At 40.6% G+C, this 19,915-nt stretch overlaps 2 protein-coding genes across 15 annotated transcripts in view; one reads left to right on the top strand and one right to left on the bottom strand.

The window, feature by feature from the left end:
* Positions 1-7,978, top strand: part of TEX10 (testis expressed 10) — a 60,198-nt gene extending 52,220 nt beyond the window's left edge. For all 3 annotated transcript variants that reach the window (XM_080378581.1, XM_080378580.1, XM_080378579.1), the window contains 4 exons: positions 3,301-3,381; positions 5,430-5,611; positions 6,611-6,821; positions 7,748-7,978. In XM_080378581.1, coding sequence (XP_080234707.1) covers positions 3,301-3,381; positions 5,430-5,611; positions 6,611-6,821; positions 7,748-7,861 — 588 coding nt within the window. In that variant the 3' untranslated portion in view covers positions 7,862-7,978. The remainder of the gene's footprint in view (positions 1-3,300; positions 3,382-5,429; positions 5,612-6,610; positions 6,822-7,747) is intronic.
* A 233-nt stretch (positions 7,979-8,211) lies between these two features.
* The window catches only part of INVS (inversin), a 99,075-nt gene continuing 87,371 nt past the window's right edge, over positions 8,212-19,915 (bottom strand). For 10 of the 12 annotated variants that reach the window (XM_080378567.1, XM_080378561.1, XM_080378566.1 and 7 more), the window contains 3 exons: positions 13,075-13,307; positions 11,992-12,072; positions 8,212-9,102 (listed from right to left, as the gene is read on the bottom strand). In XM_080378567.1, coding sequence (XP_080234693.1) covers positions 8,987-9,102; positions 11,992-12,072; positions 13,075-13,307 — 430 coding nt within the window. In that variant the 3' untranslated portion in view covers positions 8,212-8,986. Of the gene's footprint in view, positions 9,407-11,991; positions 12,073-13,074; positions 13,308-19,915 lie in introns of all 12 variants that reach the window. The other 2 variants (XM_080378568.1, XM_080378569.1) reach the window with 2 other exon arrangements.

The following is a 19,915-nucleotide window of genomic DNA, read 5'->3' as shown; positions in this document are numbered from 1 at the left end:
AAAAACGTGATAAATGCTGATCAAATGTAAAATAATGAATCAGCTGTGACATTTTATTATGGAAATCAAACATCATGCAAACCCTTGCCTAAGGAAAACAAATTGTCAGGAAAAATACTAATTTTCATGTGATAATTAAGTTTTCTTTGCTTTTCATTTCCATGTCTAATAATGTTTCAGTTTCACTTTTTGTAACAGGCATTTGTTATGAAAGCCATTTCAAGCAGGATTTAATTTATGGAATTGAAAAGGATTGCCACTCCCACTTAACTGCAGGAAGACAGAACTGCATATAGGGAATGGTTGTGCTATTTTGAGGATCAGAAGGATGTAAAAGGTTGAAAAACTAACTTGCCAATGCACTTCACTGCGACCCTTCTAAGCAAGTGTGCTGCCTTTCAGTGGTATGACGCCCATTTTCCTTGCCAATTCTGGAAGAGTCTGAAGTGTTGGTGAATTGTACCTGTTATGAAGTGCTCCTACAACTTGTCATCTTGGGGAGAACCTCAGTGGACTGGTCTATTCTAGTGATGTAGTCCTAAGAGTAAAATATTAGTAACGGTTTTATTAATAATGAAGCCTTAGTTTGCTGGGTGGACCTGGTGGATTTGCCTTCAGTGTCTTTAGTTTGTTGACCTCTCGTAGATATGTATTGAATTAAAAGGGATCTCTCTAGCATCTCGTGTCTGGTGTCACGTGCTCCCAAGCATGTGGTGTGCGCCGTTTGTAAACTTCCTAAGCTCTGTCCTATGAGCAACAAATGTCTCCTGCATTTTCCCCTTTCATGGTAATCCTTCCTAATATCAATCTCATCTGCATTCCCAGCCAGCTATGATCATCATTATTTTTAGTGCTGTTTGCTTGTATTTGTTTTCCTGTGGTTTTCACCTCTTTGTTGTATTTGTAGGTGACGATTAAAACCCTTCTCGGGTATCGTTTTGCCAGCTTAGGCAGGTTAAGTTCTTTCCAATGACACCTGTAAGACAGGTTATCTATTCTTTGCACAGTTTGCACAGTATCTATGCCCATTCAGTTTGAATTTACCTTTCTTGAAAATGAGTAACTCCTGTTTTGCACAGTATGTCAGAAATAGTCTAAGTAGGGTCTTACGGAATAGTATTCAACAGACAGTCAGTACTCTGATTACTTCTATTGTGATTATCTTTATTTTTATATCTTAAAATGATATTTGCCTGTGCCATGGTTTTATCACAACAACCTTGTGGCCGGTAGTAATGCACAGAATTTTAATTTCCAACTGCTAAAACTCCTAACTGCGTGCAGAAGCTTTTTATTAGTCTCTAAGGGAATGACCCACCACTTTCATTTCACTTGAGGTTTTTCTGTATGTTATTCATCAAACCCATAAGATCTTTTCTATAGGTTAGTGCAATCCTCCTGTCTTGGCAGGTTCCTCAACCTTGAGCTGTCAGCTGACAGATTTCATCAATGTAGCTTTACCTTTTGTGTAAGTGCTACTCATTAAAATACTAGGTCAGATTGGCGTCAGAGTTTGTCCTTGTCATGACAATCCCCAGTAGTAACTCTGTCTCGGCTTGACTTTATTCCTTGACACTGCTAATACGCAGATGTTTTGAGTGTGTTTCTTGGGAATATTCCAGAGTGCTTACTATTTTATCACTTTCAAATTGCAGTGTACAGAAGTACTACCATATCTAGGATGGAGCACACAGTTCCAACATTATTATTTCATTATTAAATAAGCACACAGTATCAAAAATAAGGGTATTCCAAGAGTGTCTGTAAAATTATCTTTTAAATAGTCCTGCTAGTCAACTGAAATACTTGCACAGTTACACCTGTAATACCGATTAACATGAGCAATGTCCTGACAGTATCATGTTCCATCAAGAGGATGTGCTAAGGCTCTCCTGAATTTGGCTGGCTTAAGCAGAGCTAAAAGCGCATGTGGCATGTCATTTCAAAAAGAGCTGAGCACGCCTTTACATCACCTCAAATGATACTGCTTGGCCGTTGCTGATTAAACCACCGCTGGCACCCACATTGCTCAGGATCGAGTTTTCATACCTCAGGTCCTTGAGCTAACGGTTCTTTTCCCAACCTTTCCTTTCTTTGGAGTCCCTCTCCAGCTGGAAATGTTGTGGGCTATTGACACAACATGGGTGATGTGTTCTGTTTTGTCATTATCTCGTTTGGGTGTCTTGACCTGCCCCGATTCAACTGAAGTCTCAAACCCGAGACACTACTACAGAGTTTAATCCCTCAAGTCAGATCATTCTGTGAAAGTTTTCTTTAGCCCTTTCTTCAGCCAGCAAGGTGTCTTTCCGGAATGGCTTTTTGCTTAATCAAGATATTTGTGAAACTGAGGGACTTCAGTTCTTCCCTCCCTCAAATGTCTGATCTTGCTGCTCTCTTTCTGGTTCCCTTAAGCACAGACAGAGTATTTAATTCCTCAGGTATTGGTACTTCCATCTTTGTTTTCTGTTTTCTTTTATCCTATCAAGGAGCCATATAGCATTTCATGGGGTTTTGCTGAACTCTTCCCCTCCCTATTCTCACCCATATGGTTTTTTTTTTTACTAAAAATTAAGAACCTGAGTCTTCAGTGTGGGGTGTTTTGTTGAGGAGTGGTGTTGTTCTTTGGTGGCTTTTTGGTTTGTTTGTTTTGGGGTTGTTGGGTGTTTTGTTTTGTTTTTTTTAACCTTTCTCCACTCTTTCCATTGTGTCTCTGGGCAGATAATACAGTTGGCTACTGCCTGATTATATAGGCACCAGGAAGTTTTGGGCAGCTCATAAAACAAGATTTCCCCTTGTAGTATTCCATTGTGTTTCATCTTTGAATATTATGTTTTTGGCAGGGTAGAGGAAAATAAGCTGGAAACAGATCTTTGCTACTTTCTTGTTGTATTATTTTTCTGTCCTGTTTCACTGTGATACCTCTGTTTCATGCTTGATAAAGTTATTTGTGAAGTTGTTTTCTGAAATTCTTCAGCTCTAAGAAAGGGCTTGTGGAGGCTCAGTGTGGTGCTGTAGCTGGATGGAATATTTTTAGCCTTCTACCTCGTATCACACAGGTAAAATAAGAAAGCCACTACCCAGAAAACTAATGGTGTAGGCTGTCTTATCTTTAAAAGCTGAACAGTTTATGTTGACGGTGTTGCTCTTACACACCATAAAGAATCAGTACTTTGAAATAAAGCTGCTATGTGTCCCCATATGTACTTTGAATTTAGGTCTGTCAACAAAGTCTGACTATACAGTGAATGATTGCTGGTTGCATTTGCAGTACTTAAATATAACTTTGTTTTATTAAAACAGATGATCTGTCACAGCTTGTCCACTATACCTTCACAGAGTCAGTGTTTCGACATTCTCCAGACTGGCATCTGTAAATATCTGGTAAGTACCATTTTTGTCTTCTAGGTTAACTTCTTGTGATGAGTTTTTTCTAACAGTCTCGTTAACCCTCAAATACACTTATTCCATTATTTCATGTGTAATTTCAGCATTTGCAAAATTTTTCAACAAGATTAGCGGAGTTCTGAAAAATATCCAGTAACTGTTGGTATTTTTTGTTCCCATTTGTGAATAGTTCAGCTTGTTTTCAAGCCAGGACAGAGTAAATGAAGGGCTTCTTGGTTTGGTTTGCTTTGCTTTGCGAAAGAGCAGCTCGCACCTTCAGATGAGTTTTACAGTCTGTCGTCTCTTTCCAATCCTGAACACTCCCCGAGCTGAGGATGGGGATGACAAAGCAGAGCTGGGCAACAGAATTTTAAGGGATTTGCAGTTGCCTGTGATGCTGCCTGCCAAGAGGGAGGATCTGTCTGTCCTCCTGTCGAGATGGTTCTGCAATCTAACGGGTGTCCGCAGTTCTCTGTATGGAGCCGTACTGAAAAATGACTAGACCAAAGCTTCTGTGGGGAGCGGCTTACCTGTAACTGTTGTCTGGGGTTTTGGGGGTGGGTGTTGACTTAAATCACAACTTTTAGATCAGCCTATGCATTCTGCTACACCGTCCCTTTGAGAGCAAACAGTTAAGTGGATTTTGATTAGACTGCTGCCCATGCTCGCCAGCTGGATGCTGACACCTGACAGGGAGGAAAGGCACTGTGTAGGCAGTGTCCTATATGGGAACTTACTTGAGCAGACTCATCTATGGGATTTGTATAAATTGAAATGTCTGCCTTCACATCATCTTCCAGACTGGCCGTCTGGCACGTTTCATCAGCAGCGTTGGCTCATTTGGTCTTCAGGATGCTTCTTTATATGCAGACATCTGTCTGGTTCACAGTCGTTATTTCCTGTCTGTGGTTGGTCAGGAACTTCATTATTAGTTTTCATTACTAAGTGCCTCAGTGTTCTGTAGTATTCAGCAGCATTTTGGTGATGCTGCAGTCCATATTCTGTCACATAAGAATGCCATCCTCCTCCTCCTCCTCCTCCTCTCTCTGCAATTGGCTGGTGCAGGCAGGGTCAGCGTGGGACAGTGATCTGCACTCGTGGTCTTGAAATACACCTGATGTCTTAAATTGGAAGTATTTAGAAGTTTGAACCCATCATTGTTCTGTATCTTTTACCTCTCATGAGTAATGATGCCAATGATACATTCCACGTTTCTGTAGCTTGTACTTTATTGATCCTTTTCTAAACATTTTAAAAGAAACATTTGACCTTGTTAAGTGAACCAACTGCCTCTGTCAGCTTAAAACAACGTACTAGCAGGTGAGTAAATTGGGCTACTCTAAAACTCCTTAAATTAGTTTTTTTAATAAGATGAATGGTGCCACATTAGCAATGCATGAAATTTTTTTATGACTTTACGGGACAAAAATCTAGGGTAGTTACTTGATAGCGCTTCAAAATTTAAGCTGCTTTTGAATTCACTGCCTCTACCCAAAAGAATAATTTTTTTCTGAATTATTTATCATGCCTATAAAATCCTTACTCAAGATGGTGTTCGTTGTTAACAACAGAAAAGTATCTATCACCCCAGCAGGTGCCCACCATATATTTCATCAGCTTTAATTTAGGTCGGCTTATAATGCTCTCATTCCTGTTGGATTTCTGAGGTTCACCCTGATGATGATCCAATCAGTTTCCTTTTACCTCAGTCACTGCTCACTCCCGTTTCAAGACACAGAAGAGCTGTTCTGTCCCAAAAACCTTTGTTAGTGCCTGTACCATCTTTCAGAGCAAGGCTCAATTAAAGCAGCGGTGGTGTTTTAAAATACATTTGAGATGTTTATTCAGAGGGGATGGAATGAAGATGCCAGTTTAACCTTCGGTTGGTATGGGTGGCGATTGCTTAGGCAAAGAGGGATTTCAGAAACACAGGAATGTCTGTCATGGTATGAAAGAGATTCATTCAGCTCTAGGCAGGCTTGCGTACCGGCAAAAACCCCTTGTGTATAAAGTGGTGAGCTTCGGGGTTTTTTGTTTTAATACAGGTTGGATTGGTTGTAATACCTGATAGCACAGCTGGATCTGTTCTATGTGCCATAAATAAGCTCTTGGATCAAGCTTGCATCCTAAGTGAAAACCTGCACAAGTTCTTAGCCTCTTGTTGTTACAGTCTTCTCTACTTCCTGCTAACTTTAGACAAAGAGGATGCAGAACATGTACAGAAAAGGTAATGCTGCTTTTCTTACTATGTTAATTGTCTCTGTCTTTATACCCATAAGTATTTAGAGATGTAAACTGGAAGGATAGACCCCACCCCCAATTTGTTTTGCTGTCTTTTACTTCAAAACACTATTGGGGTTTAAGAAAACCAGCCGCAAAGTTAGCTAGAATTATTTAAAACAATAACTGAAGAAGGTTTAACCTGGAATTGTTCTAGTTAGACATCAGAACCATCCTGACTTAAGGAAGGTATATACATGTGCACCTTAATCTTTAGCTTTAGCCTTTGGTTTCATTAGATATATATTGAAAAGCAACATGCACGGGATTTGTATGTGTATGCTTATACTCTTAACTGACTTGGCATTTCAGCTTTAACAAAACTTCTCAGGCATCATCTCACAGACTGCAAAAACCTCTGACTTAAAAAAACCCCAAAAGGCTACAAATACCAGACTTAAAGAAATTTATTTGCCTGTATAACAGAAATGTCTTTAAATGGTTTAAACTTCAGTTTTTCCCTCTGCTCCATACATAGGGAAGTTGCTCAAAGCTTACTTACAATTTAAGATGTGTTTTTAAAGCTGGAGTCATCCTTCACTTACTTGTATTTGATGGCTTGCATATCACAAAAAAGCTGATTCCATTGTTTGATTTCTTTTGAGTCTTAAATAGAGATTCAGTTGTACCTGAACGAGTGGAAACTAAAACCTCTCCCCAGCTGCATAAAGCAGAAATTACACTGTGTAAGAGCTTCAGCAACGTTTGTAGCTCCAGGACCTGAATTTTTTTTCCAGTTCTGTACAGAATTTTAGAGTATTTTCAAGTTTAGCATATTCTGGTACAAATTTTCTCCTTTGGCACCAGTTGTGGTGAAGGCAGTTGGCCTGACTGAGTCCAGAGAGGCACATTTTCCTTTTAGATCTAACTGTGAGCCTAGATCACAGAAGCGTATTTGTAGTAAGTGTCCTCGATAGTTTCAGGTTTTGTTCTCTTTTCCTCTCAGGGATATGCTGTGGGGATCGTGTATTTCTGCATTAGCACTCCTGCCACGATTACTGAGACTGATGCTGCAGAGTCTGCAAGTGAGCAGGATCTGCCAGGAAGAACTGCCTGTTGTTGCTCAGTTGCTTCGCTTACTAATGCAGCATGGTCAGCTCAGGAGCCATATGATCACAAATGAATTTCTGGTGCAACAGATTATCAAGGACATCATGGTATGAAACCTGTTGTTGTTTCCCAGAGTACAAGGATAGATACCTCACCTTTGTATTTAAAAAATTACTGCCAAGCGCAGATGTTTAGCAAACCATGAGTTATGATTGTCTTTTATTTGTCTGGGGAGTCTGGGCTGTGTAGAAGGCTGCTGCTTGTCTGAACTCCTGTGGTCACTGCACAGATGAGCCAGTTTTGAAGCTCAGCTTGCACCTGATCCAGGGCCCTGGTCCACAGCTGGCTTCCTGAAACGAAAAGAAGAAACTAGTCTTTTCTGTTGATTGGAGCAGGGGTATATAGGTGTACAAAGATGTTATTGAACTGGACAAACTCAAATTTGTGCAGTGCAAAATAATTTTCTTCTGCAAAACCCAGCATTTCTACTCACGCATCTATGTTCCGGTGATTCTGAGACTCTGACAGTTGCTTCTCTCCTCAGAAAAAAAAAATCTGAAACTGCCATCACACAGAGCTCTTAGTAGTTTTGAGCACAGAGCTTGTATGTCCCACAGGTTTGATTAAGCCACATGTATCCATTAGTATCTTTTAAAAGGTCTGTTACCAGAAACACAACCTCAGTGGTGGCAAAAGCAGATATAAGAGGGTATCGCTCATTTGCATTTTAATTGACTATAAATTGCAGAGCTGGCAAGTAAGCCAAGCACTATAATTAAGAGTAAGGAAATCACATCTGGTGTAATTCGCACACTTCATGATGTAACACCCACTTAGCGTACCAAGTAGTAACACTTTGTTATTTTGGCTTTAACAGACATACTGTGTTGAAATGTATAAATGGGAATAATGTCACTGTGTGCAGGTGACCGAGGCTGTCCTGTACCTTTAACAGCGCACCTGATGAACTGTAAAAACAAAGTGAAGCAACTTGCTGTTGGTGAAATTCTTTTTTTTCCCCCCTTCTTTCTAGACACTGAAGAGCGGTGAAGTTCAAGAGCAGTGGCTGACAGACCTCCATTACTGTTTCAACATCTACCTTGCCTCTCATCCCCAGGGACCTGGCCCTATAAACGCGGTATATTAAAGAGGTCGAACTGCATTTATTGTAAAGCATTTACTTCTATTTAGTTTTGAATGGAAGAGGTTGGAACAAAGCTTGTCAATTTTTTTAAGTGAAACAGAATAAAAATTTTACAAAGAATTGCATATCTCTATTGCCTTTCCTTTCGAGCAAGTAGACGTTGCTGGCCCTTGTTTTAGTAGAAGTGGTGACCACAGTGAGGGGTGTTAAACAAAATCCAGTCTCCTTGAAGCTTAAGTGCTTGCAGAGAAACAGACTTAGATTTACTCCGATCATCTCAAAGCATCATATTAAAAAAATTAGACTTACATAGTAACAACTAGAAGAAAAAGCAGAAAACAATATCCTTTAAAACTGGAGTAACAGGTTTTATTTTCACTGAGTTCATATTTTTAAATACTTTGTGCGAGGTAAATACTGTACGCTGGCAGGTCCAAAGCTATTATTATAATAACAAGTCCCATCTTGTCTTGCTTTCTGTAGAAACTTTCTGTGCGTGTATAAATATAGTTGCTAATAGGGAAAAAATTGGTGATAAAGGGTAGAAAACACACCCACCCCACCAGTTTATTTACTGAGTAGTTTTTGTCAACATCTCTACTTTTCCTTCTAAATCCAGAGATATCTTAGAAACGATTATTTCTTTAGTACGGAAGCGGAGCATGAAGGCTGTTTTTCCATTCCTGTTTAGATATTGAAATACATTTAGTAAATTTGAGGTGAAATTGAAGTGCAGTCTTTCAGAACTGGTCCATCTGTAGTACAGTTTCCCTCTCCTTTGAAACTGCATTTGATGAACACATTCAAAATCCTGACTTTTGACAACAGACAACTTTGGGAGCCCCCCAACTCTATTGTCAGGCTGGGCTTAGTGCTTCATTTTTCTGTTTCCAAATACAATTTAGATTTTATCCTGTCAGTAAATAAATTAACAGTTGCATTTAAAAACTAATTTGTCCACAAAATACAATGAGTCCAACTCCTCGGAAGTCTGCTTGGCATGTAATGCTGAGATAATACTAAAGTGAAAATGTGTTCAAATTCAGTATGTTGTAGATGACTCGTACGTTGTGAAAGATAATAGCTGTACCGGAGTGTGCTTTTTAAATTCCAAACATTCAGTTTTGCTTAGTGCTTGAGTCTTGTATTTTTTGACTTTGCGGCAGTGGTTGGTCTCATGTTGTATGAAAATTGCTTTGATTTTCCCATGTTCTCCAGCAAATTGACACACTGTAAATTGTTTACTGTAAAAGAACACAAAATGGTTTTGATGAGTAACTTTAGTTTAATCTGCACTGCATTCTAGATTTCATAAACGCTGACTCTGCCAGGAAAAGAACGTGCCTTTATCCTGACATCTCACTGCTGATTATCTGTAGATAGAGCTCTGCTTCTGCGGCAGCCGGCGCGGCTTATGCAGAATGCTACTGTCGGTGTTTAACACAGCCTGCAATAACGGAGCTTAACTTGACATTGACCCTCATAAACAAAACGAAGGCTTCCAGGCTGACGGCTCTGCCACCAACACAGTGCTCGTGGCTGAGTCTGCTGAAAAACAGCAAGAGATTTTGTTGAGCAGTGTTTAGCAACGCTGGCTACTGGGTCATTTCTAGAAGGTAGGGGAAACTAGTGTAGGGCTACAGCAAGTACTCTCTGAATTATTAGAAAGCAAAAATGAATGTCAGCTGAGACCATTCTCTTCAGTTTTGAGCCTGGCTGAGCATCTGGACTCCTTCAATGTGTTTACTGTAGTGTGCTACAAATAGTACGTGTGTTTTCTTTTCCCAGTTTTGTAGAGGTTGGATGCAAACATTTCAGTGCTTTATCCCATTCTAGCCAGGGTCAGCCCAAGTGCAAATCAGAACATTTCATTGAGAGTGAACCCAGCAACATCTTAAGAACGTCTTTCTAATGCCAAGAATTGCAAAACCTCCTCCTTTACAACTCTGCACTTCAGTGTTCAGAGTGAAACAAAAAAAGGGGCTTATCTGTCTGGCCTGCTGCAGAGAGCCTCTTTAAATGCCATTTACTGAACTGACAAAAGGCATCTTTAATAAAAAGGGACAACTTTCAGGTTCCAAAGCGCTTTAATTGTAACGATGATAAAGGCCCTAATTGCCAGAATATTTCAAAGTGCCTACGCCGTGTCTGCATATCCCGTTGCACGCTCCTTTTCCACCTGTCACCCTCTGCCTCCCCTTACTTGTACATCTCCTTTGAATCCCTTCTGCATGTCCCTACTCCAAAGCGTTTGGTCTGCTTCCACCAGTAAGTTAACCGAGTTTGCTGTCAGGCCCTGTTATAGATTGTCACTGCATGCTTTTTCCACTAGCTATAGGAACGTTAAAACTAGAGCTGATAGTCAGTCTTCACCTTCCCAGATGTACCTTCTACAAGAGAAGCAGCAAACTGAGCAGTCCATTCTGACCTGCTCCAGGCACCCACGTCAGAAACAGAGTATCTGGCATTAGCCACTGACAGCTCTGAACTTTTCCAACAAACGTAATGTTGTCATGCACAAAGGCAGGCAGATGAAAAACATGTTATTGTCTTTTAAGTAAGGGCTAAAGTTCCCCGAGCTCCTATTAGGTGAATAAAAGTAGGCAGTGTTCTAAAGGAACTGGGCAGAGTTCCTATCGCTATCCTATTCGTCACCAGGTTATGAAAGCAAAGGACACTCGAACCTCAAAAGAAAGCCTTTTTATTTCAGAAGACAGGGAGATCTGTTGTCCTGAACAGTTAAACGAGAAGAAGCTAAAGCTCTTTTAAAAAGTAGACTCATATCTGCATGAGGAGGTGGCAATCAAACACCTGTCTAGTCCTGCCTCTTCATTAAAACAGTTTCCAAACAGTGGAAGAAAAAAGCCTCTGTCTCTTTGTGAGGCAGAAACTTGCCTACAATTCTAAGGAAACCCAAGGGTAGGTACTCTCGGATCGCTTTCTGACTTCAGAGTTTTGTTAAAACTAGTTGCATAAATGTATTTTACTTCCCTTTGCAAAGTTTACCTGCAATTAAAATTTACCTTTACCCAAACAACCCAAACAAAATTTACCTTTACCTCGAAGCACTCGCTTTGTTGCTGTCTAGCCGTGGCCTGCCTCTGAACTACGTGTGATACAACCACAAAGACTAAATGTCCAACGAGGCACTGAATCTTCCCATGGCCAAGTGCAAACACGACCACAGCTCCCACCCTGAGCAAGTGCATTGTACACTTGAAAAATATTGAAAATATGATTTTGTAAAGAAGTAGTACGGAAGACAACCATGCGCTCCAACTTCATTTTTAAGCTAGCTGTCAGTTAATGCCACATGCACAAAAGTTCCAGCCTTCAAAGACCTTGACAATACTTTTACAATCTGTTCTTCCATGCCGTTCTGCTACGCAGCGCAGCCCCATCTGTCTGCCTGCACAGCTTGTCGTTCCTGACTGTGCCAGTCCTACTGCCCCAATACCGGTCCCATACCTAAAATTTCAGTTACAAACAGAACTAAGGCTTCCCTAAGGAAGACCTGGTAATCGCTACATGGCTTCTGCGTTAAGCAGAAAATAAATGCGTGACTTTGTTAGAGCCTTAAAAGCTTACAGCAAGTAAAATTCAATGAAATAACTGAGGCTCTCTGCGCAGCACAGGACCCCCATTTTAGAAGAAAGGGCAGAGATCAGATGAGTAACTTTGGTGTTTCAAGTTTTCATCTATGCACTAAACCATGCATTTCTAACAAACAGCTGTGTAAATTCTTGGCACATGTAGCAATCTGCTCTCTTCTTCTTCTATAGGACTAGTAAATACCTGTGCTGCTGAACCAAAGTATGAGCATCCATAAGGGAATTTTAACCACCGGTGAAATGTTACCTATCCGGCTTAGCACTGCACAAGTCCGTTATATTGAGGCCTTTCCTAGTAACAGCCCAATGAAAATAGGTCTTCATAGAAATGACTCAACATAAGGATAAAAGTGTGGTGCTCAAGTAAGTCTGAAAGTAGTGAAAGAGTGTGCAGTCACAGCAGTGTGGCAGTAGTTATGTTTTGATAGGAGATCCCAGTTCTTGAGCAGTTTTTTTTTTCTTTTCTAAGATGAAACCAATCTCGTATGTATATAAACATTAAAGTATTCTTACAAGTCCTACCTGAGACCAGCTGCACGTCAGAAAGTTTCAGCTTAGAAGGAGGTCTTGTTGGCTGACAGACTTTGCCTTCCTGAGAACGTCCTTTAACAAACAATACAAACAGCTCTGGTTTTATTCCCATAGAGATATGGTTATGTATAGCTATAAACTATTTAAGTAGGCTACAGCATTATTTTATCCTAAAAATTATTCTCATTTATGATAAGGAAACTCAAGTGACGTTATATATGACATAAAATTGTGACAACCACAACTGAACTTTAACTAAAGTTAAACCACATTTTGCAGTTGCTATAAAAAGGAAGGAAAATAAAATTATTAGTTTTATTTATTTGTTTATTTTCTCCTTGTGTGGCTATTTTGTGGCTATCTGAACTACAGAGCCATGACGGAAATGACTTACCACCTGGTAAAGTACATACAGTTCGCACATCCTTACTCCATCAGTGATGCACACTGTAAAGGAACTCAAGGTTTACAGGCAATGCTTTTCCTCTACCTTTTCTTCAAGATGCATTCCTTTGCACCGTGCACATTGAGGCATAGTGCAAAGCAGTGCAGCACTACCACAAAAGATGATCTTGCTCTTCCAATAAAGACCAGCTAATAACAAGGAAGTTATTAACATGGAACAAGACCATATTCTTCAAATTGAAATACTTAAAAAGATACAAACCCAAAGTTTTAAACAATGCTTAAAAAAATTAAACCGTGATCCAGATAGCCACTGTGCATGGATACAGCTAGTTATCCCCAGTTTAGCTGCTCTATTCTCTTTCCGCATTGATACATGTGAGCAGCTCTGGCAACAGAATTATTTGGTTGCTCAAGACCCGTGCTGGAAAAATGCTAGGTGGTGATTCAAACGGCTTTAGCAGCAGACATTTTAAATCACAGATGTCTGAGGGTTTTTTTCAACCTGAAACAGAAATGCAATTACCCAAACCACCTGAGATTCAGACTAATTTTTTATACATAGTTGAAATCCCTAACAATTAGGTAAGAAGTGTATAGAAGAATATGCTCTGTTATAAAAATGCAAGTGCAGCTATTTAAAATAAAGCATAGTGAAGACAAAATTACCATATATCTGCTTAAGGATGGACTGCTTGCTGGTTTTTATGGCTGAGCTGCTTTTGTTTATAGATTTCAGATTTTTACATGAAGGAACTGACTTCAGAGGGCTATGGTTCAGCTGTTTCTTCCAAGCAACCTGAATGAAGAAGGCAGTTGTCTCTTGTCTCCATTTGTCTTCATCTTCTTTGCACTGCCGCTTAGCACTAAGAAGCTGAAACAACTCCTGTCTTAGCTGGTAACTAGAGAGCAGGAAAGAGAAGAGCACTTGTTTTAGGTGACCTGTTTTAACTTCAGTGCTTTCCACGCATCAGTTCACATGGTGGATTACATGAGTAACTGGGAAAACAGAACTCCCACTGATGTGCTAAGTCATTTGGATGAGAAATGTTTGCTCGAAAGAAAAAGTAGAAGCTGGGTTCAATTCTGGATGCATCCATTATTTTCACACATTCCGGCATTACAGTTATCAAAAGTTAGTACTGCAACATCAGCTTATCAGCTGCTTTATAACATATAGAAAATCTAGAGAAGACAAACCCTATAAATATTTATGATGTAACAGTATAATCAATACTGTTTTCTCACTTTCATTGTATTCACAGCTTAATAGTACCAAGTTTTTCGTGTGCCTTACCACTTTGTATTCTTGGTCAGTGCAAGGGGCAAGCCAAATCTACCTCTTAGAGGTTCAGCTGTGCACTGCCTCTACAGAAAACCTAGCTGCTTTCCAGCCCTCTGCAGATGCTCCCCTCACCTTGCTTTCGGCAATCCACTGTTTTTCTTTACCCCTTCCCTTCAGAGGCTCCCTGTCTCCCAACCCAAGCCTGCCACAGCTGCTCTGATTTTACAGGCAGTCACAGCCCTGTTTGAAGTGGCAATAGTAGATTTTTTATCTGTCCTTCTTCCCACTTCGGTGGCTGATCGTACCAGCAACAAGGAGTTGTTGGTTTGGTTTTTTTTTCTTGAATCAGATATAAGTATTCAATCAGATATTGGCATTTCACACTTGCAAGTCAATTAACTGGCCTAGCAATTAACTCTGATCTTCCCAGTACAAACCTGTCACAAATGAACATTGAGTAACACTTGTAAAATATTAATTGTAAGTGTTTGGTAACGGGCCAAAACACACTGCTCATCATCCCCTCCAGCATTCAAAAGGCTTTTACTGGATGCCTCGGTAAAGGAAACGAGGAAGAAAGAGGTGATTTTGGTTAATTTGTTGCTCCAATTGCAACAAGCTCCAAATTAAAACAAAAGACAACACAACCAGATACAAATTTTTTAAATATATAAGCCAATGAACTATGTAATTCAAACAAAACAGCAGCCATATATTGAAAATGAGTACATAAAAGTACAACAGAATGCCAAAGGGGCATGATACGCTCAGTTACAGCCCAAATAATTTTAAAATATCGATAGGCTTCATAAATTACCTCTGTGAAATTTGCTGGGCGAGACAAACATATTTAATTTTAATTTATTTGAGCTTCAGAATTCAGGCTTGTACTATTATACAGCTCATTAAAGTACGTAAAAAATGTGGGGAGCAACTGTATCTTACCAGTAAATGTCCGTAGTGTCTGCAAATTGCAAAGCACTGTATGAATTCAAAACAGGAGCATTATTAAAAAGAGACAGAAAAAAATATACATCCAGTTTTGTTAAATAACACATCGCTTAGAACTTTTCAGTGGGGTAAGAGAGGAAGAGAAAGTGAAGGGGGAGACCACAATTATTGGGACTTGCTGACATAACTTGAGCTAAGGATGGGTCATGTGAATGCCGCTGCAGGAGAAACAATTGGGGAACTGTTTTATACTTGAGCAGAAAAGAAAACTAAGGTATTCTCTTGGAATTCGGTAATTACTGCCAGACACCTTTGCTGATATGTGAAATGACCCATTCACAGGCTACTCCACCTTTGCACCCAGCTGTGACTTCATGTTTGTAGAGAACTTCTGGTAGTTTTTAAAGGAAACAGCTGTGAGGCTCTGACACTGAAAAGTCTAGACAGCTATCTTTAAAGCATGTGCACATTTTTTAAGTTCAGCTCTCCCCTAAAGATCACTCTGATCCTAGTGAGAAAAAAGGAGAATGGGACCAAGTCTGAAGCTCTAAGAATCTGATGTGATGCCTTAACAAAATAACCCAATGCTTAGTCAACAGAACTACTGCACATAAAAGAAACGTGGGATATATGTGCGGAATAACAAAGCTGGCAAAAGGTATTGAGATTCGTTGTTACGGAAGCTCTAATCTTAAAAACCACTGCTGGTCAAATATGCATATAGGAACAATACATTAGAAAATATAGCTTGACTCCCGCAGGAGAGCAACAGCGACAGCAACCAACTTATTTCCAGCTGCTGTCAACTCACCGTGGACCCTGGAGAATGGTACAGGCCTCAGCGCCCCCCTCCACCCTCCCCGCGAGAGAGCCGGCCAGACGCGGAATCTGTAAGCCCCAACGAGCAAGATAAGCAAGTAACCTTTGGCAAGCCACACACCTTAAAATACGCTTGAGGAATACATTTATAAAGTTTGCTGGCTGTGGGAATTGAAACATTTTCCCGAGAAAGGCAAGTTTAATATACTTAAATATACCAGTACCGTTGTGTTGTAGCTCACAATAGCTCTCAATAAACTTTCAGTAAATAAATCACAACTACAAAATTTGCAGAGTGAGACAAATGTATTTAACCCTAATTTAGAGACATGCCAGAACTCAAGCATGTACTTCTACATGTTTCTAATGTAAAATTACACATTAACAATGTATCATTCTACTGCTGTCTACAAGTACATGCTACTTACCAGTGCAATCCTGGACCCAAGAGACAAACACCGGACTGAGTGGGACACAGGCACGCAGCAGGTACCTGCTTAAGAACTATAATTCATTGTACAGTGGATGGGAAATCACGGATTTCAGAGACGGTGTCAGAATAACTGACATAGTAGTAGTCAGCACATACAGCTGCCTGGTATGAGCTAGCTGGAAACACTAACCACGACTTCTTGGCAGGCAGATGCCACCATCTGACTTGGGATCCATATTCTAAAATACTCACACCACCTCTTTTTTTTGAGATATATATGAACTCTGTTTCAAAGAAAAAGGCGGAAATCTCTTCTTTGTAAAAATAAACATTACTGCTGTGGTAATAGCATGGAAATCGGCAGGAGGAAATCTCATTCAACTTCACAGCTCTCATCAAGTCACGTGAGTTTTAAAACACTCAGATGACAAAGCTCAGGTTGAGCTTCAACTGAGGCAGCAAAGACAGCAGAACTGGTGGGCCTGGGAGAGAACGCAGGGGGGAAGCGTGGCTCTTCATAACAGTGCAGTGCCCTCACCTCAGCATCGCTGCCCATCAAACTGTTCTGTATCAAAACATTCACTGACATAAATGCATTATGATATTGCTGCAAACTTTACTTTCCATCAAAGCTCTAGCAACAGTAACCTGTTTGCAGACGTAACAAAATGACAGTGAAGAAACTGCCAAACTAATCCCTACTGCCGTCTTGCAGAATTTATGACCCTTGTTGGCATTCTATAAATACTGCGAATTATGAATTTTGCAAACAGAACAAATATATTTATTTTTCTTTATATATTTATATTTTCTATTTATACATATATATTTATTTTTCTTTATTAATTCTTTAAATAGCAAATGCCATTTAAACAATCTTTAATCCCCGCAATTTTCAAAGCGCCATAAGTGCATGCATGCACTTGTGGGCGAGACAACACACTCTCACTGTTTCAGCATGTGGATAGTTTAGAAACATCTATCCAAAATCTTTATATAGTCACAACTTAAACGGAACGCTAAGATTCCTACACAGGTATGCTAGCTCAGTACAAGATTTTAGATCCCAGTTCTTGGGAGGAGATTTGCACAAGCGCTCGCTGCACATCTTTGGCTGAAAGCTATGGCATGCACCTCCTCCTCTACAAGGATTTTAATTTGGTGTTAAGTGAAAACAGCATAACCTTCAGAAGCAATAGTATCACTTACAGATATACTGCCTTACCCTGCTCCTGACTTTAGCTGTTGGTATCTAAAAGGATATGGACATATAGGACAAAAATTTGGGATCTACATTAGAAAAGAATGCCAAGGACATTGGCAGAACTGAGCTGCTTACATGGTGTTTGGAAACAGCACAGAGAGCTGATGGCAGAGGTGGCGTATCACAGGAAAACAAGCGGCTGCTTTGCTTTGCAGTTCAGTGTGGGTATGAGGAATACGACATGGAATCGCAGAATGGTTTGGGGTGGAAGGGACCTGTGAAGACTACCTCATCCAAGCCCCCTGCCATTGGCAGGGACACCTTCCACTACATCAGGTTGCTCAAAGCCCCATCCAACCTGGCCTTGAACACTTGCAGGGATGGGGCATCCACGACTTCCCTGGGCAACATGGTCCAGCGTCTCACCACCCTCATCACAAAAATCTTTCTCCTTACATCCAACCTAACCCTACCCTCTGTCAGTTTAAAACGGTTCCCCCTTGTCCTGTCACTACAGACATTGGTAAAAAGTCTTTCTCCATCTTGCTTATAAGCCTCCTATAATTACTGGAAGGCCACAATCAGGTCTCCTCAGAGCCTCCTCTTCTCCAGGCTGAACAACCCCAGTGCTCTCTGCCTTTCTTCGTAGGAAAGATCTTCCAGCCCTCTGACCATTTTTGCGGCCCTCCTCTGGACCCATACAACAGGTCCATGTCTTTCCTGTGCTGGGCACGCCAGAGTTGGATGCATAAATAGAAAACAGAGAGCAAAGACAACAGAAGTACAGAAATAGGTGACACTGTACCAACCCCCCCAGCATTTTTACTCAAAAGGTCTCGGAAATGAATTAAAAATACTATGTTCCAGAATTTTAACTTTTCATAGGAATAGGAATGTACTTTCAAAAGCCAGTGTAACTTTTATATTCCAACAGTGAAGAGATAACCTGGAATATTACTGGACTGTAAATCCAACCTCATGCTTGGAAATACTTAGACTGATCAGTAAAAGAGCTGGGGCAAACAGAAGTATTTGCTGAGCCAACACAAATGTTTAATTGGCCACATTTCAGTTTAGGAACAAATGGACTACTGGCTTGGACCATGGGGTGTCTGGTCTGGTGTCCCTTCCCTAGTAATGGGCAGTGTCAGCTCTGTCTCAGAAAGACAAGACTTCTTTGGACTTTGTAAGTTAACTATAAAAAGCAATGAGAGAAATACCAGTTCTTAAAACTCTACAAACAAGCATTGAGTAATACTTGTCTTTCAGCTCCCTGGTCTTTCGTACCATAGAGAACACAGGTAACACTCCACCTTGCAAAATTGAGAAAGAGGATTTTTTTAAGCCTGGAAGCCCTACTGAAAGCAGGCACCACAACCTCATGCCTCTCTTCTAGCTTTTCAGAGCTACATGGTACTAGGTGAAAAGACCTTGTCAAAACAGCAGGTTTGTACGGTAAGTATTCAGTACTTTCCCTCTCAACGTTTTGTCCTGGCCTTGCTTGCTTGACAAGGCCCAGAGGACACGTTACTGGAGTAGCTGAACATCCCAGGCTGGCTGCCTCCTGCTGCTGGATGTGGCGATAAAGAGCAGACCCCGATGCTCCAGCTGCTGCGGGCTCCCCTCTGCTCCATGCTGAGGCAGAGCAGGTTGGATGCAGACGCTGCCCTGCGTCGGGAAGACAACTTGTACTTAGCTCTTAGCACAGCAGGGGGAAGAAACAGCCTCTCCGAATTTCTCTGCGAAGGAACCAAAGCTTCCAGCATGACCCAGAAGAAAGGAGGTCTACCAGTGACTCAGCATTTCTTCTGCAGGCAGTTGGGTATTAAGATCTGATCCTGCTGTTGCAGGAAACCTGCAGGTTTCCCAGGGACTACTATAAAGGTGGGTACTGCCCTCTGCACACTCCCAGACATCCACCAGCTGCTCCCTTCCCTACAGTTTAGTCGGGGGAACAATTTTTGCCTCACTACTGAACCATACCATAGGGCGTGAGAGTTGAGCTCTCAAAGGAACTTCCTTGTTATTTTTTCTTTAATTGAATACTAAGAAATATTAAACCATATATGAAACTGGTCAACTAGTGAGAGACCTGGAAAGATCGGTTATTACTAACAATCAGCAATTTATAGTTTTCTGCATCCACATAAAACCTGAAGAAATTGTCAATAAAAATAGGAAATACAAGTTATTTACATATTATATGCTTTATCTACAGTTGCCATACTCTTCTTGTCGATTTTGATAAATTAAATATTAAGGGGAATGTACAACATGAATGACTACTTCTGAGCCTGAAACGCACGCGTTCATCAAAGCAGGACAATGCTGTGGAAAGCAACACGGGGACATCTCACACTCTCCTGCCTGCCTCTTCTGTAAGGCGGCTGTTCCTGCTCTGTCAGGTTATTCAGGGTAGCTTCAAGTTTTGGCAATGAACTTCCAAAGCTTCCAAACCACTTGTGGTTTGGTTATCCAGCCAAAAGTCAGGTCAGAATACAATTTCAAGTGAGTCGGTAAATGGTGGTGAATGCTCTGGCTATAAAAACCTTTTCAGGAAAAACCCTGTATCTCTACACGTGCAAGTTGGCTGATGAACATGACAGCAGTGAACTCTAGGCTTAGGCAAATCTTGATCTGCACCTCTCTAAAGAAATATCAGTGCCTGAAATAGAAGTTTAATAACTTCTCCTATTATTAAAAGTCATCACTTACCTTGCACTTTTAATGAACTTACGTAATTCTAGGCAACTGGAACCCACTGCTACTTGTTCGGTGAAAGATTATTAAATTTCTGATTTAGCACAGTAATGTAATG

The sequence above is a fragment of the Falco punctatus genome (genome assembly GCF_963210335.1).
Source record: "Falco punctatus genome assembly, chromosome: 3".
Taxonomy (NCBI): Eukaryota; Metazoa; Chordata; class Aves; order Falconiformes; family Falconidae; genus Falco; species Falco punctatus.
The sequence above is the reverse complement of the archived record's forward strand: the minus strand, read 5'-3'. Positions and strand labels throughout refer to the sequence as shown.